Source organism: Taudactylus pleione, unplaced genomic scaffold (genome assembly GCF_031769625.1).
Source record: "Taudactylus pleione unplaced genomic scaffold, aTauple2 ptg000609l, whole genome shotgun sequence".
NCBI classification, from domain to species: Eukaryota; Metazoa; Chordata; class Amphibia; order Anura; family Myobatrachidae; genus Taudactylus; species Taudactylus pleione.
Window position 1 is genome coordinate 5,209,887 of NW_028285011.1, and position 16,720 is coordinate 5,226,606.

Genomic DNA, 16,720 nt, shown 5'->3' on the forward strand with positions numbered 1-16,720 from the left:
CGCGCATGCGCACGACGGAGCTCCCTCCATTGTGCACATGCACACTAGGGCACCATCGACCCGCTTGCGAGCGGGTCTGAATCAGGCCCACAGTGTAGAACCTCTGCTACACCCCTCTCAATGAATAATCACAATCGCACTTTTAATTGAATTGAGACCCAAGTATAACAAATCTGTTTAAAAGAAATACATTTAGTTGCTCAGACTGTTTTTCAATTCTTTGTTGTAAATGAGGGAAGAGCCATTGACATTTTGATAGTCCTAGACACAAGCACTACAGCAACTCTTGTGTGCGTTTTCTTATAAGGTTGTGGTATATTAAGTCGACAGGTTAAAATGGTCGTCACACAACTAGTCACATTTTTTTTAATTTAAGCCTAATTCTCCCCTTAATTACTAAACCTAACCTCACTCTAACCCTCCACCTAGTCCCTAACCCATCTCCTGCACCCTCACCCTAAAAAGGTTGAAAAACCATGCAAAAATATGTCAACCATTTTTTTTTCTGTCAAACTTCTGCACTGTTGAGCATATATAAATCAAACTTTCGTCCGTGTCAACCTTTTAAACAGGTCGACCTATTGACTGCCAATCATCCATCTGGATACCCCATAAAAGATAGCAGAAAAAGAAGTATTTGCAAATCACCCCATCTAGTGGAGGATATGAATACAAATTGGGCTGATTTGTTAGATGATCTAAAAAAACAATTTAAAAGAAATTTAAATATTTCTCTAGAAGAACCACCCAAACATGTAGCTTGCAACTTGTACACTTTGCACTCATGCTCTAGCTTTTTATATATTGGTGTAACACCTTATCAGTAATATATTTGGCTGAAGTCTATGCCCACATATTTCCCACTGTTTTACATATTTGAAATACTGTGTTATTTAAATGCAAATATGCATTAAAACTATAGCAACCAATTTGTTTCATTGTAATAGATAAAACAAATGGCAAGCAGACAGTCTGATTAAAGGTGTTCTGGCAGGAGCTCCCCTGGTTACAGCGCACAGGTAACTATTGACACCTGGCGAGGTCAGCGTTACAAACGGTACAGAATGTATCACCGTATAAGGGGGTTGGATCACATGGATAAGTGCATTCACTCTTTTTCTCACTTGAATCTTGTTGGTTTCTATGTCACAAAAGTGGAATATAATCGGACATGGTTTACACCGATTTCTAACTTCATATCACAAAAGCTTCAGTTGCAAAAAGTGTATGTAGACTTCATATACCAACTGTACCTCTACCTGTACTTACAAGGTGCTTTAGTCTTACCTGTGTTCCATATGTGATCAAATGGAGTTTGATCACTTTTCTCCATTTTCATATAATCTTTATTTAAAACAGCTGTTTTATGATCCAACAAACGGAGACAAAAGTAAAATGGGAGAGAGCAATAGAATATAACCACATCTTGGGTCCCAACACATGGCTCAGAGGGAACACAGATATTGATGCTACAGCAGAATGTATTGTGTTACTGCAATGTAAGCTCTCTGAAGATCAGGGCCCTCCCTTTTTCACAACTTCTATGGTTCCTGCTTATGTATGCGCTATTTTCCCCACTGTCCAGAGCTGGTGAACCATATAACTCAATAATAATAGTATTTTCTCAATTGTAAAATTGGTATACATTCTGCCCATCACGTAATGAAGAGAAGGCAGGTCAGATGTAGGCCTGTTCATGTCAATATTATTTTCTACATGTTAAAATGGGCTCAAGAAAAGATGTACAGTGCATCACAAATATGCCTATTTCCATTATACTTGGAAGCATATATAGGTCTGTAACTTGTAAAATTCCCATTATATTGACACAAAATGGCTGCTTTCACTTTTTGAAAGGGATATGTATTTAAATGAACATAATTTTATCCAAGGTGAGATTTCTGTTACCTTCTTGAGGTTAATTGTAATTTGAAAAACATTACAAGCACTGGCAAATATGCCCTTCTGTCCAACAATGGCTAACCAGCACTATATTCCTGGCAAACAGATTTGTAAGTATCTATAATACACATTGTAAATGGTTTGTATGGATTACTACACTGTACCAGATCAACAGGATACCTATCCCATAGAGCAGTTTCTCAGCCCATGCTATGTGTATCCCAGGTGTACATTAGACAGATTCAACAAGTACTTATACTCAGAATAGAGTACATGGAAAATACAGACTAATGGTATACTTATGATTTAAAGGCAGGCTTATTAACTATACACATTTTTTTTTTTTTTAAACTCACCTAGTTTTTATTATAGATAGAATTATTACATTACAGATCAGCTATACACAGGCTTACTTTGTATATACATTTGAGGGCGCTTGAAATGCATTTTTTCACTGCCTATAGTGTACGTGCTATAAATTAATATAATATAGGAATTACTTAGTAAATATTTACGGTCATAAGCGTTGGGCATTATATGTTATAGTACACGACAGTAATGGTTGTATACAAAATAGATGGTTAGGATCACTGCTGTAAAGGTTTTGTATGGAGAGTGCAATATTGTATAACTAAATGTTCACAATTTGTAAAGAATAAGATAGTAAAGGGAGAGCACAAACTAGGCAATGAATGATCATATAAAAATAAAACACATTTATTATAATGCTCTCTAATGCACAATTAACAGGTTACAGTTAACTAAACATCTCTGAAAATATATGATTAACAATGCATGATTGACAAGTATTAATAATATTTTATCTCTCTGGTGCAGCTTCCCAGCCTCTCTCTTCCTCCCAAGTGAGGGATCTGTGCCCCCTGCTGGAAGACAACAGAACTGTCCAACATTAAGCTATTACATATCAGTGTGCGGCGGCCATCAGCTTGGTGTATCTTCCCCGCTCAGTATCCTTTCCTTCCTCGAAAACGTGCTCTGTTGTCCAACTAAAAAATAAATGTGACATCAGTCAGTGTAAAGACATCAATTTAAGATTCCATAAAAGACACAAAAAGCTAAATTTGGAGACTATGTGTATCCGTTATATGTATTAGTCACCAACGAGAAAAAGGTACCCAACTGTCTTCAGGTCACAGATTTTCAAAATATAATTTACAATGGTCAACCTATGTCAGTAATTAGTCAATATGTGCTTAGCACCCTAATGCGAAGTATAATACAGAAAATGAGAAAAGGGAAATTCATCTTTATAACATTTTTATAATGTAACTATTTAAATTTCCTGTCAAGCATCCTGCCCCACTAGAAAGTCTGTGATACTCTATCAGCTGGACCTATGATGTTCCTTTACCAAACTATTGGCAGATACTTTCTATTCTGATAGGATTGATCTCTGCATATTTTGCTCATGTGCAAATACACAAGTCTATGCTTTTAGCAACACTCCAATAGATACAATGTTTCTGTGTGGCTGTGATACAGCAAGGCTTAGCATATATGTATAGGCCAAGGTTGTGCAAATGCCATATACAAAACTCATATTTCAGTATACATTTAATAAAGGGTTTATTATGGATATTCATGTTGCAAAACAGTTATTTTATTATTTTTCCGTAAAAAGCTTCTTCCAGATGGATTTACATTACTGGATCTGCTAAATTCTAAAACGTTTGCTCTTTAACCAGTGGTCACACTTCTGGGGCATTTGTCCTGTTTTGTTGCAGAACAATGTAATGCATTGTAACCAACGCCGGAATCCTGCCGCCCGCCATAATGCCGACATCCTGAACAACATCAGGATACCGGCGTCGGCATTCCGACCCCTGCCATCCTGATCATCTACAGCCGGTTAAGTATATAGTTTGCCCAAGGATAGGGGGGGGTTAAGTTTAGGCACCCCTGGGGGTAGATTAGGGTTAGGCACACCCCCTCCACAAGGGTGAGGCTACAGATAGGGGGGGTTATGATTAGGCCCCCCTGGAGGTTTAGGGTGCTTGAAGGGGGGGGGGGGTTAGGCACCACCGGGGGTGGGGGAGTTAGGGTGAGGCATCACTAAAGGAGGGTTAGGGTTCGACATACATGCTGTGATGGGATAATGCACCTATTATCCTGTACTGCTCTAAGGTTCAGGGCTGTTGTGTCTAATGCTAAATCAGACCATGGATGCAGTTACAGTTACTGTATATTTCCTTAGTATATATAGTTTAGTGAGAAGTGTATGTAGCTTAGTTAGCCAGGCTAATCAAGTCAATTGAACAAAGAGGTCATCCAAATCACTACAAAGACCCGGAGGATTTACACACAGGAAACACAACGTGTAGTTCAAAGCCCAGTGACAAAATAGGCGCTGGGAGTTCGGGAAGGAACAGGGGTGGACATAATCATAGTCTTATGCACTTACGATTGATCTTTTACACTCAAAAAAGGTGACCTGCAGAGATCTGCAATGGCCTTCTTTCAGACACTCCTTGGGGGTCTTTCCATCCTGCATGAGAAGACAATGTTTAGTGTAAGGACATGTACACCACATTTCTATACACACACAGACTGGCTCAGAGGGATATTATCTCTCACACTTCTATTAGCTATGTATTGCCTTTTTTTTTTTACATATTATTTGAGCCTAGGGACTTTTGGAAAGTAAAATGTCTTTTTATTTTTATTACTTAAGAGAATTCAAGTGTAACAACCAAATGCATTTTATTTCTGAGGACACAACTCCCACAGGAAATTAAAACAACCATCATAACGTGTTACTTAGGTGCAGTACACAGCGTTATTAAAGACTCCCAACTGGAAAATGGCATTTAGGTTTATAGTGGAACAATAAGTAAGCAGAGAAAATCTATACACAGTTTACACCACTGCCCCCTGGAATTTAAAGAGGGAATAAGTGGAGAAAAGCGGCAAAGAGAACACATACAAAAAAAACATTAAAAATATTGTAACAGAATTTACTTTGCTTTCCAGAAATGTTCGGAGAATAAGGGCCATATTCAATTTGAGGCTAAAAGTCCCTCCGTCATTTTCGCCTACTTCAATTATCCCCGTATTCAATTTCAATGACTTTTCGCCGATGCGAAAAGTCTTTGTAAAAAAAACGGGGACACGTTTTCTCCACAGAATAGGAGGCGAAAAAAAATGCAGAATTGGGGTTTAGGGGTGCAGGCTTAAAAAAAAATAGCCTGCACCCCTGGGAATGTCCCCTAAAAGTAATGTGTCAAAAAAAGTAAAAAAAAAATAAAAAATCGGAACACCCCAAAAAAATTAATTGTATTTTTGGGGGTGGAAAAAAAAATGGGGGACAAACTTCTAAAGTAGCGTAATTGATAACAGAGGAGTTCCCAAGTATGCGGCAGGTGTTTTCTTCATTGCGGGTGGTAGAGGCAGGTGCATTTTTGAAGAATTTTTAAAAATCACTTTAGGGACTTTAAAATATCCTTGCACCAATTTTCATGTACCCCAAATTTGATGAGCATAGTTATTTTTGGCAAAAAATTAGTTAAGTGCTATTCTTCACCACCTTCTTCAAAGCCGCATTTATGCACCTGTCGCTGCTATTTAAAAACCTGACTTCCCTTCAGCAGGCAAAATCGGGGGTACCCATAGTGATCCCTCATGTCTGGACATCTTTAGGGGGTTGCAAGGACGATTTCCAGAAAATTGACAGGACTTTTCGCCTGTTCCAGTTTCGCCAGGTCCCGTTTTCGCTTCCTTAGAAATTGAATACGGGGATAAGCTCTCGATACCTTTTCGCCTCAAATTGAATACGGGCATATATATCAGTTTCTAGCCTCCTATTGGTCCGTTCTTTCACACCTCTATAGTCTGCATCCACAGCAGCAGCAAAATACAGCAGCCTGGTTTGGTAGTGCAAGAAGACAGTCACTCATTGAGCTTGTGCTTACAGTACATAGCTTCCCAGCTGCAGTGTTTGCTATACGGAGTCACATGAGCTGCATTCCTGGTTGCACACGGATGACACAATAGGGCAAATGCACTCAATTATAGCTCTGGTATATTACTTTATTCTCTGGTCACACTCCTCTCTGATAATATTACCGAGCCACCTGGGCCTATTGATGCCATGTTTAAAGGGAAATTACCTTTTTTTTCCCTTTTGACTTGATACTTCACCCCCAATAATATCAAACATACCCACTGCTATTGTGCGAAGTCCCAAAATATTTTACTGATAGATGATAAACAAACATTGATTGCATTAACACTTTAGGCTCTGGGAAGAGAAAGAGATTATGAGGGGAAAATACTGAAATCATTGAAAATGGCTATATTGCTATAATGAGAACATTTTTATACTGCAATCCATTAATATTTACAGTAGACAAATACAACGGGGAAATACAAATTATAGGATTAAAGTCCTTTACACGTTGGATAAAAACTCTCTTTCTAAACTGTGGCAAGTACCAAAAGTAATGACTCCATGGTATCCCCGCAGTCCATTTCCTAACTGGCAGGCTAGTGTTTCACTATGATCAGTCATCTGGGAACACATGCAATCATTATGTGCTGGTCACACACATCTGTGCTTATATGAGAATTCATTTACAATTATAATAGACTTGTATCCAGTCCTCTATGTTTGTGTGGTATGCAGGCTTACAACTTGGCAAGTATGTACTACTCACTCTATATCATTCAGCTTAATACACATCCTACAGCACATAGTCCACTGGCCAAATAAAAAAAAAAAAAAAAGATAAAAAAGCTCAAATGTCAAAAATCATACCTTGCCAGTTAAAACGGTATTCCACTTTATAAAAAAAAAAAAAAAAAATCCAATTGTCTACCCAACAACAGTACTTTGGAGAGAGTCCGTTCCAACCCACCCCTTGCTGTACTTAGTGAGGCTCCAGCACTGTTCTACACTTTCCCTTCAGAAGAGATCTGACCTCTGTATTGGCCTTTCCTGCTATGGAGAGAGCCAAGCAGCACCAAAAACTTTTCAAGGAACAAATCCCTTTGTTTTATAGGACATCACTGGCCATGTTGTGGTAGTGATCAATGTGTGGTGAGTAGGAGGCAGCCAAGAGTTTATCTGTCAGGTAACTTTAAATAGGAAGGCGCCCCCCTCCCCAGTACACAGCTTGCCTGCCTTGTACTAGTTCACACTTTTGAATTAGAATAAGATGTCCCTGTAAAATACCAGCCTAGCAGAAGCCAGTCTCAGTGGCCTCTAGTCTCCTAGATAGTAGTAGCTTTCTATACAGAGATTGCTGAATTACAGACAGGAGACAGCAAGCAGAATTGCCATTACAGAGTTCTGATGGTCTTACCTATATCTCAGAAATTAAGATGATGTGGTTACTTAACAGATCTGTCTGTAGTGGAAAGTAACATTAAGACAAGAAATGTTGTTTTTCTGAGACTGTATGCGGGTTTGTGCTGAATACATAGCCATACATAAGGATATTTCTAATGAACTTGAACCATCACTTTATCTTTATACTACTACCTGGAGACAGTAACAACTTTTCCTACTACAATTGGGTATGCAGTGCTGCCTTATTCTAAAGGGGCACATCCACTAGCAGACTGTGAAACGACTGCACAATTACGACATTGTAATCGTGCAGTCGTTTCTCAGTCTGCTAGTGGATGTGCCACAGTGTATGCACATCAATCATCCTTGAACATGGTCTATTTGTTGTTATCGGCAGATTGACCAGCATGTTCGGACGATGATTGATGTCGGAAATGACCAGCGGGAGCATGTATCGCTGGTCGTTTCCAACATTAATGTGCACGATTGATGTCGGAAATGACCAGCGGGAGCATGTATCGCTGGTCGTTTCCAACATTAATGTGCACGATTTGTGCCCGATTACTAAGCGATTGCACGATTACGATGTCGTAATCGTGCAATCGCTCAGTAATGTCGCGTAGTGGATACGCAGCATAACACAGGTCAAAATTCTACACACTAATCAGAGAACTAATATTGTTTTCTCATTTAGAATTCAGCAAATATAAGGTGAAATTTGCATGGAAGGGGTATGAAGTCTCGGCGACTGGCAGTCCGAAGGGAGAAGAACCCGACAGGGCAGGTAAGTACCCTATCCCTACCCCTTTCCCCCCCTAACCCTTCCTTAGTGGTGCCTAACCCTAACCTCCCCCCCTAGTGCCTAACCCTAACCTTTCCCCGAGGGTGCCAAACCCCCCCCCCCCCCTAAACCTAACCTTCTCGGAGAAGACCCTAACCCCCCCCCCTCCTAAACCTAACCCTCCCCCCTACGGCTAATGCTAAGGGCGCATCGAACTTATCTCGTTCAGACTAGCGTCCTTCAGCGTTGGTATTAAGATAGGCGTCACTATTTTGACGCCTATTTCCTTGTCGGTATTTGCACTTAGACAAACAATGTAATAATAAACTTAAACGTGTATTGCATTTGAATGCCAGGAAAAAATTTATGTTTTTGCATACAGCACACATATACTACCATAATTTATACAGTGCAATTTACTATTCAGATGAGACCACCTCCCAGCTCATAGTATGTCTGAACATTTAATTTGTCTCCCTGCATTGTGTTGTAAGGTTTTACTACGATATAAAACTGTACCTTCTACTTCGATACACTCCTATCTCTAAATTAGACATACGCCTTTTCCACCAAAATCCTGGGTCGAACCCGGGATTCTGAACATTGGCCCAACCTGGGTCGGACCCGGCTTCAGACAAAATTTTCACTGGGTCGGCCCCGTGTCCACTGAACCTGGGTTAGCCCTGTAAAACCCTATAGATTTCATTGAAAAATATGAGATATGGTAAGAACTTACCCTTGTTATCTCTATTTCTACGAAGTCCATAGGGTTCCACAGGATACCTTGGGGTATAGGTGTGACGTCAGTCGCAGGGCACCAAAGAATTAAGCTTTCAGCCTCCCAGGATGCACTAGGTCCCCCTCCTATACCCCGCCCCCGGGCCAAGGCACCTCAGTTAGTTACCAAGCCATAGGCCGGAGGAGGAGAAGGAAGAGAGAGAACAAAGATCTGGACACATACAAGAATCACATTCTCACCAGAGGGACACGGAAAACCGGTGACCAGAGCAAAGCCCATCTGCAGCACAGGTGCGACAGGGCGGGAGTCCTGTGGAACCCTATGGACTTCGTAGAAATAGAGATAACAAGGGTAAGTTCTTACCATATCTCATATTTTCTACTTCAGGGTCCATAGGGTATCCACAGGATACCTTGGGGATGTCCCAAAGCAGTATCCTTTAAGGGTGGGGACGCTCCTGTGCAGAAAGGAGAATCCGCCGCCCGAAGGAAGCATCCTGAGAGGCGAAGGTGTCAAACCTGTAATACCTCACGAAGGTATGGACAGAAGACCACGTAGCAGCCTTGCAGATCTGAACTGCCGAGGCACCACGTCGAGCTGCCCACGAAGGACCCACAGACCTAGTGGAATGAGCCTTCAGAGAAGGAGGGACCGGTAGGCCTTCATGAAGATAAGCTTCAGAAATAGCCATACGGATCCAGGCTGCCAAAGTTTGCTTTGAAGCAGGCCAACCCTTTTTACGGAAGCCAAAGAGGACAAACAAAGCGTCCGACTTCCTAAACGAAGAAGTGCGGTCAACATAAGTCCTTAAGGCCCGCACAACATCCAAAGAGGCCTCACCCACGGAAAGACCCGGTGAGTTAAAGGCCGGAACAACTATTTCCTCGTTAATATGAAACTGGGAAACAACTTTGGGAAGAAACTCGGGCCGAGTGCGGAGCACTGCCCTGTTCCCATAAAAAACCAAGAAAGGGGGTCTACAAGAAAGAGCCCCTAACTCAGAAACACGTCTGGCCGAAGCAATGGCCAGAAGGAAAACAGTCTTAGCTGTTAGCCATTTAAGATCCACTGAGCCCAGTGGTTCAAACGGCGGTCCTTGGAGAGCCCTCAGGACCACAGCCAAATCCCAAGGCGCCACAGGTGGAACAAAGGGCGGCTGAATGCGGAGAACACCCTGCATAAAGGTGCGCACATCCGGGATTGTAGCAATCCTACGGTGAAACCAGACAGATAGGGCCGAAACCTGTACCTTCAAAGAAGCAAGGCGAAGCCCATGATCTAGTCCCGCTTGCAGGAAGGCGAGAATCCGAGACAGACGAAACTCCCGCGGTGCATAACCTCTCGGTCGACACCACTGGAAGAACGTATGCCACACGCGATGGTATATCCTCGCGGAAGACGGTTTCCGAGCTCGTAACATGGTACGCACCACAGAGCTGGAAAACCCCCGGGACCTCAGCATGGCCGTCTCAACAGCCACGCCGTCAAAGACAGCCGAGTCAGGTCCGGGTGAAGGCAAGGACCCTGAGACAGAAGGTCCGGTCGTAGCGGCAACCGCAGAGGAATGTCCACGGACAGACCCTGAAGGTCTGAGAACCAGTGCCGTCTGGGCCACGCGGGAGCTATCAACAGGAGCGTCCCTCCTTCCTGTTTGAATTTCCGGATTACCCGTGGAAGAAGGGAGACCGGAGGGAACAGGTATGCGAACCGGAACGTCCACCGGACGGACAGAGCATCCACCAGAGACGCCCCTTCGTCTCTTGTGCGAGACCCGTACACCGGCAACTTGTTGTTGTGCCGGGACGCCATGAGGTCGATTTCTGGAAGACCCCACCTGTCCACCAGTAGTTGAAAAACGTCCGGGTGCAGGGACCATTCCCCCGGATGAACGTCCTGGCGACTTAGAAAGTCCGCCTCCCAATTTAGCACTCCCGGGATGAAGACCGCCGATATGGCCGGAAGATTGCGCTCCGCCCAAACCAGGATCCGAGAGACCTCTACGAGAGCCGCCCGACTGCGAGTTCCTCCTTGCCTGTTTATGTAGGCCACGGTGGTAGCGTTGTCCGACTGGACCTGCACCGGGCGACCCTGGAGAAACCGCTGTGCCTGCTGGAGAGCATTGAAGACCGCACGGAGTTCCAAGATATTTATTGGAAGCTCCGCTTCTGTCGGCGTCCACCTGCCCTGGAACAAGTGTGGACCCGAAACTGCTCCCCAGCCCCGAAGACTGGCGTCCGTTGTCAACAGGACCCAATTTGGAACCCAGAACGGACGTCCCTTGTTGAGGTGGGTCGTCTGTAACCACCACGTAAGGGACAGGCGAACCTCCTGGGTGAGCACAATCGTCTGGGACTTCAGAGACTGAGTCAGCCCGTTCCACTTGGACAGGATCAGGTGCTGCAGAGGTCTGGAGTGAAACTGGGCGTATTCCACCATGTCGAACACCGACACCATGGAGCCCAGTAACCTCATCGCCGAGTGTAAGGACACCCGGCGGCTGTGCAGACAACTGCGCACCCTTGACTGTAAAGCAGAGATCTTGTCCTCCGTCACGAAGATCCTTTGCTGTCCCGAGTCCAATAAGGCTCCAAGATGCAGAATCCTCCGAGACGGGATTAGAGTGGACTTCTGCCAGTTGATTAGCCAGCCGTGCCGTTGCAGCAGTGCAATGGTCAGGTCCAAGTGGCGTAACAGGAGCTCTGGAGATCCTGCCACCAATAACAGGTCGTCCAAATACGGCAACATGCGGACTCCCTGCAGCCGCAGAGAAGCCGCCATGACCGCCATCACCTTGGTGAAAACACGTGGTGCTGTTGCCAGGCCAAAAGGTAACGCCCGAAACTGGAAGTGGTCGCTGCTGATTGCAAACCTGAGGAACTGTTGATGGCGCCAAAGAATAGGGACATGCAGGTAAGCGTCCTGTATGTCCAATGACACCAAGTAGTCCCCAGGTTCCAGCGCCAGAATGATGGACCGTAGGGTCTCCATCCGAAACTTCGGGACCCGCAAAGACTTGTTGAGTGCTTTGAGGTTGAGAATCGGACGATATGACCCATTGGGTTTCTGTACCAAAAATAGATTTGAATAGAAACCCTGGCCCCTCTGGGAGAATGGAACCGCCACTATAACTCCAGCCTGGAGCATAGTGTGCAATACCTTCCGCAGCTCCGTAGCCTTGTTCCGGTCTGATGGGAGACCCGTGGTGAAGAAGCGAGCCGGGGGTCTGTGCCGGAAGGAGAGGGCGTATCCGTGGGAAACCACCTCCAGAACCCAAGTGTCTGTCGTAGTGGTCGACCAACACTGGGCGAACTGTAGCAGGCGGCCTCCCACCCTGGGATCCCCCAAAGGGAGGCCCGGACCGTCAGGCCGCAGGCTTGTCATCTGGCTTGGGGGCCGGACGTCTGGTACTCCATGCCTGCTTCCGGGGCTTGACCGATTTCTTAGGGCCAGCCTGTCGAGGAAACGACTGTGGTTTGGGCCTGCCCTGGGCCCTAGATGACCGAAAGGACGATGGTCCCGAACCAGAAGGAGCAGCGGCCGACGGGAGACAGGCAGATTTGGCTGCCGCCAGCGTGGCCACAATCTTATCCAGATCCAGACCGAAGAGAACTTCTCCGGTAAACGGCAACGCTTCCAGACCTTTCTTGGAATCTGCGTCCGCCTTCCAGGATCGCAGCCACAAGGTGCGACGAGCAGCTACCGCTGCTGAAGAAATTCTAGACACCAGAGTACTAATGTCTAGAGCCGCCTCGTTGATGTAGGTGGCCGAATCACGGAGATTGCCAATCAACTCCGCCTGATCGGCCGGACAGTCGGATTCAAAAGAAGCCTCTAATGAATCCGCCCAGCGCTCCATCGCTCTGGCAACCCAGCAAATGGCCATAGCCGGCCGTGCTGCCCCCCCTGCAAGGGAATAAGCGGACTTCAGGCAGATTTCTACCTTGCGGTCCGTAGCATCCTTAAGGGAGGACATGGATGGCATCGGCAATGTGGCACTACGGACAAGACGGGTCACGTGAGAATCCACCTGTGGAGGGGATTCCCACTTAGCAAAATAATTATCCGCGAACGGATAAGCCACCGCCAGGCGTCTCTGCGGCTGGTATCTTTTGCCAGGTTGTTTCCACGCCTCCTCTAAATGGTCCACCAACTGACCCGAAAGAGGAAAGACTGTGGCATCGCCCTTCACATCTTTGAAAAAGGCATACTTAGATTTAGCCGCTGGGGGAACTTCGTCCTCAATCACCAAGGCTGTGCGGACCGCCCGAATAAGTCCAGGAATATATACTTTGGACTTAGCATCAGCGTCCTTAGTATGGAGAGGTTCCTGATCGTAAGGATCCAGAATCTCCCCATCATCAGACGTCCCTTCGTCATCCTCATAAGGAGCGGACAGAGACGCCACCGGCCTTTTATGAGGCCGCATCACAGACTCCCCTTGCAACACATCCGACAAGTGCTGTACAGAACTCGTCAGGGAGTTAACCCACGCTGGCTCCTGAGAACCCGGGAGCGGGGAAATAGGGAGACTGTGGGGTACCACCAATTGTCGTGGGAACCCCTGCATGGGTGACGACACCACAGACTGCTGGGACAACCCAGCAAAAGCTGGGCCCACTAAAGCTGTTAACGCCTGAGCGAAACAAGCCCAGGGCGGCTCCTGTACCGGTGCTGTAACCGTAATAGGCCGCGCCATGGACAAACACTGCCGGCAAAGGCCCTCCGCGCTACCCTCCCCCTCCGCTAACGGTACTTTGCACGTGGTACACTGTAGCCGGAGGGGAAAATCACTTTCAGACATGATGGCACCACGTATGTGACCTCTCTCACCAATTAAGTATTAAATAGGCGAGAGACCACCCTGCAGCACCGCACCGCAAGGGCTTTAGCAGAAGAACAGGGACAGTAATAAAGCTGACAGTTTAGAGAAGAAAAGTTACAGGCAGCAGCGCTAGCACAGTCACATACAATGCAGAAAAATAACAATTCCTGCACTAACAGCGCTGATCACTCAACTACACAGACACAGGGCCTGGTAGGACACAGCGCTGCATACACAGACCTGACCACAGCGGAGGAGAGGTATGCGGGGGGACCCAGACCACGATGCTTCCGTCCAGCGCTTCCAGCAGCGTTCACCATGCGTTCTGGAGAAGATGGCCGCCGAGGAGCAGAGAGGAGGCTGGCCTGGGGGAGGAGCGCTGCCACAGGACCAGTCGGCAGCATGCAGAGAGGGCTGTGTGCAGCGGGGGAGGCGCCGGCTGTGAGACAGGGAAGGCGCGCTCCCCTGGCATGCATTTAACCCCTGGGACGCCGCAGCGCTACCGCTCTGCTGCGGTCCGCTGTCCCAGGGGGTAGTGGAAGCGCAGGTTGGTCGCCTGGCTCCACGCTGCAGCCAGTCCCCAGGGAGCCCCCTGCCTGGGGACTTAGGACCATGTGATCAGCGGGGACCCACCGCGGGACCCCGCTGCTTACCTCTGTCCCCCTTGAATCCGGCCATGGTCTGGAGCATCTGGGGTCACCGCTAGCTGTGACCCCAGACGCCCACCAGCATCCCCGGATCAGTACCGGCGTTCTGGTACCGGCGGGGTGTAGGGAAGACAGCATGGACGTCAGGACTGACTGTCCATGCTGTTCATCCAGATGTGCAGCCACAGCTGCATGAAGAATAAGCTTCAGGGGCTCTTCTAGCCCCCACTCCAACAGGTGCACCCGACTCCGGCCGGGCACCAAACTAAACTGAGGTGCCTTGGCCCGGGGGCGGGGTATAGGAGGGGGACCTAGTGCATCCTGGGAGGCTGAAAGCTTAACTCTTTGGTGCCCTGCGACTGACGTCACACCTATACCCCAAGGTATCCTGTGGATACCCTATGGACCCTGAAGTAGAAATTTACTTTTTGAGGCACACAAAGATGAGGTCACAAAAGGGCCTCAGAAGCTCCAATCACCGTCTAGAAATGTTACCCGGGTCGCCTAACCCGGGTAGGGCCCATTTCCACTGCCATATAACCTGGGTCCTACCCGTGTTCAACCCTGGTCAAGACCTGGGTAGGATTGCCAGGTAAATTGACCCGGGTTATTTTTTTGGGAGCCGTTTCCACTACAGCCAGACCCGGGTAGACCCGGCAATAACCCGGGTTTTTTGGGCAGTGGAAAAGGGGTATTAGAAGGATGAACAAAATGACATTTAGCTGTCATAGCCTGCATGTTTTTTTTTTAACAATGACAAATAAACTGAATGGAGTGTGCACACATTCTTTCTACTTTCTTACTGAAATCTTTAATTGATTGCAAAGGAACAAAAGCAAACACACTGTGACAGACAAAACCAGAATTAGGGGGGAAATGTATCATACCTCTATTGAAGTGGAAAGTTACCTATAGCAACCAATCAGCTTCCAGGTATTATTGAACTAGTACACTCTATAGAATTATAAGTAGAATCTGATTGGTTGCTATGGGGGTAGATTTTCTGTCAGGTTGGCTTTGACCAATGGATTTCAAAGGGCAATAGTAATTACTGCTGAATCAGCATGGTTTGATATTATTACTATTTCCCTTTGAAATCCATCAGTCAGAGCCGCCGATCATCAACGGCTTTCTAAAGCCGATGTATAGTAAATCTATTCCTTAGTCTTTATAGTAACAGATGCTTTGACGTGATCGGTCAGATGCAGATTTATTTATTGCACTCAAAATAATAGTTTGATCTCCCAAAGAGTCACCTTAGTCACTGTCTTTAATAGCAGACTAGAAGAGAAAAGAACCGTGATGCGTGTTAGCTAGGTATACAAAACTAAACATAGCAGTTTGTCAACAATGGACAAGCATGAAAACATAGCAACAGGTCAGTGAATCCAGTAAGTTATGATTATTCTCATTATTTTATTTTGAGAGCGCTAGTTCAGAATTACCATCATGACCAATAGAACCCCCTCGCCAACTAACAATATATAATTTAACAAGATTACAAGAAAACATTGAGCACACTCTGCCTGTCACCAAAAGTTCCAAGACAAGGACAGTATAGAGCCAAGGTCCTGGACTGCCTGTGCCATGAAAAGTACTCACCTACTTTGGCATATTTCACTTTACATTTTCTTAGATCACAGGTTCTCAAACTCTGTCCTCAGGACCCCAAACAGTGCATGTTTTCAAGGTCCCCTCACAAAATCGCAAGTGAAATAAGTAGATCCACCTGTGGATCTTTTAAAATGTGTCAGTGAGTAATGAATACACCTGTGCACCTGCTGCGTGCCCTGGAAAACGTGACCTGTGTGGGATTCCGAGGGCCGAGTTTGAGAACCTATGTCTAAGTTCATAGAATGAAAATGTATTTGGGAATTCTTACAGATGTGTCCTAATACGCTACTGCTTCAGTCATGTTAAACAACCCCTCTCGGGCCCGCCAGATCCCGTGCGACTCTGCTTGTATCGAGCATCTTTCTTTACCCAACTAAGACGCATGATTACAGTGTTGTCATCGTACAATCGCTCATTCATATCTGCTAGTGGATACACGGCATGAGGGATCAGGCACCAGGGAAGGGGGCACTGGGCAGGACTATGTACCTGCTTACCACTTTCAAGCTGTCAGATCTACTGGTCTCTGTCAGTTTTTATCCTGGTCATGTTCCCTGTATAGATTCCCTGTCATATTTTGTACTGAAAATGCTGCTGTAGTTAGTACATGACAGGAGAGCTAGCTACACTAACTGGGGGGAGGGAAGGCCCAGGCTGTGCTCTGGCTGCATCACATAGTACCTGCAGCACACAGGCGCTCTCCAGCAGGCAGGCGGCCAGGTCTTCCTTCACCCCGGCACAGGGATGCCTGTCCTCCTCCTTATCCTCATAGTACTTGGGCATGGCTGCTGCTCTCCCTCCGCTGGCACCGGCCAGACACCTTCACATGGGCAGCGCCATCTCTAACCCACAATGCACTGCGAGAGATCCCGTCGCACCCTCTGCGATTTCCGCTCATCACCTCATA

At 46.2% G+C, this 16,720-nt stretch overlaps 1 protein-coding gene across 1 annotated transcript; it reads right to left on the reverse strand.

The window, feature by feature from the left end:
• Positions 1–2,603: 2,603 nt before the first annotated feature.
• Positions 2,604–16,709, reverse strand: COA5 (cytochrome c oxidase assembly factor 5). Its single transcript, XM_088454111.1, has 3 exons — positions 16,495–16,709; positions 4,325–4,408; positions 2,604–2,909 (listed from the first exon to the last, which is right to left on the reverse strand). Exons 1-3 carry the CDS (start codon positions 16,594–16,596, stop codon positions 2,868–2,870), a joined length of 228 nt encoding a protein of 75 aa, XP_088310237.1. The 5' UTR covers positions 16,597–16,709; the 3' UTR covers positions 2,604–2,867.
• Between the last annotated feature and the right edge of the window lie 11 nt (positions 16,710–16,720).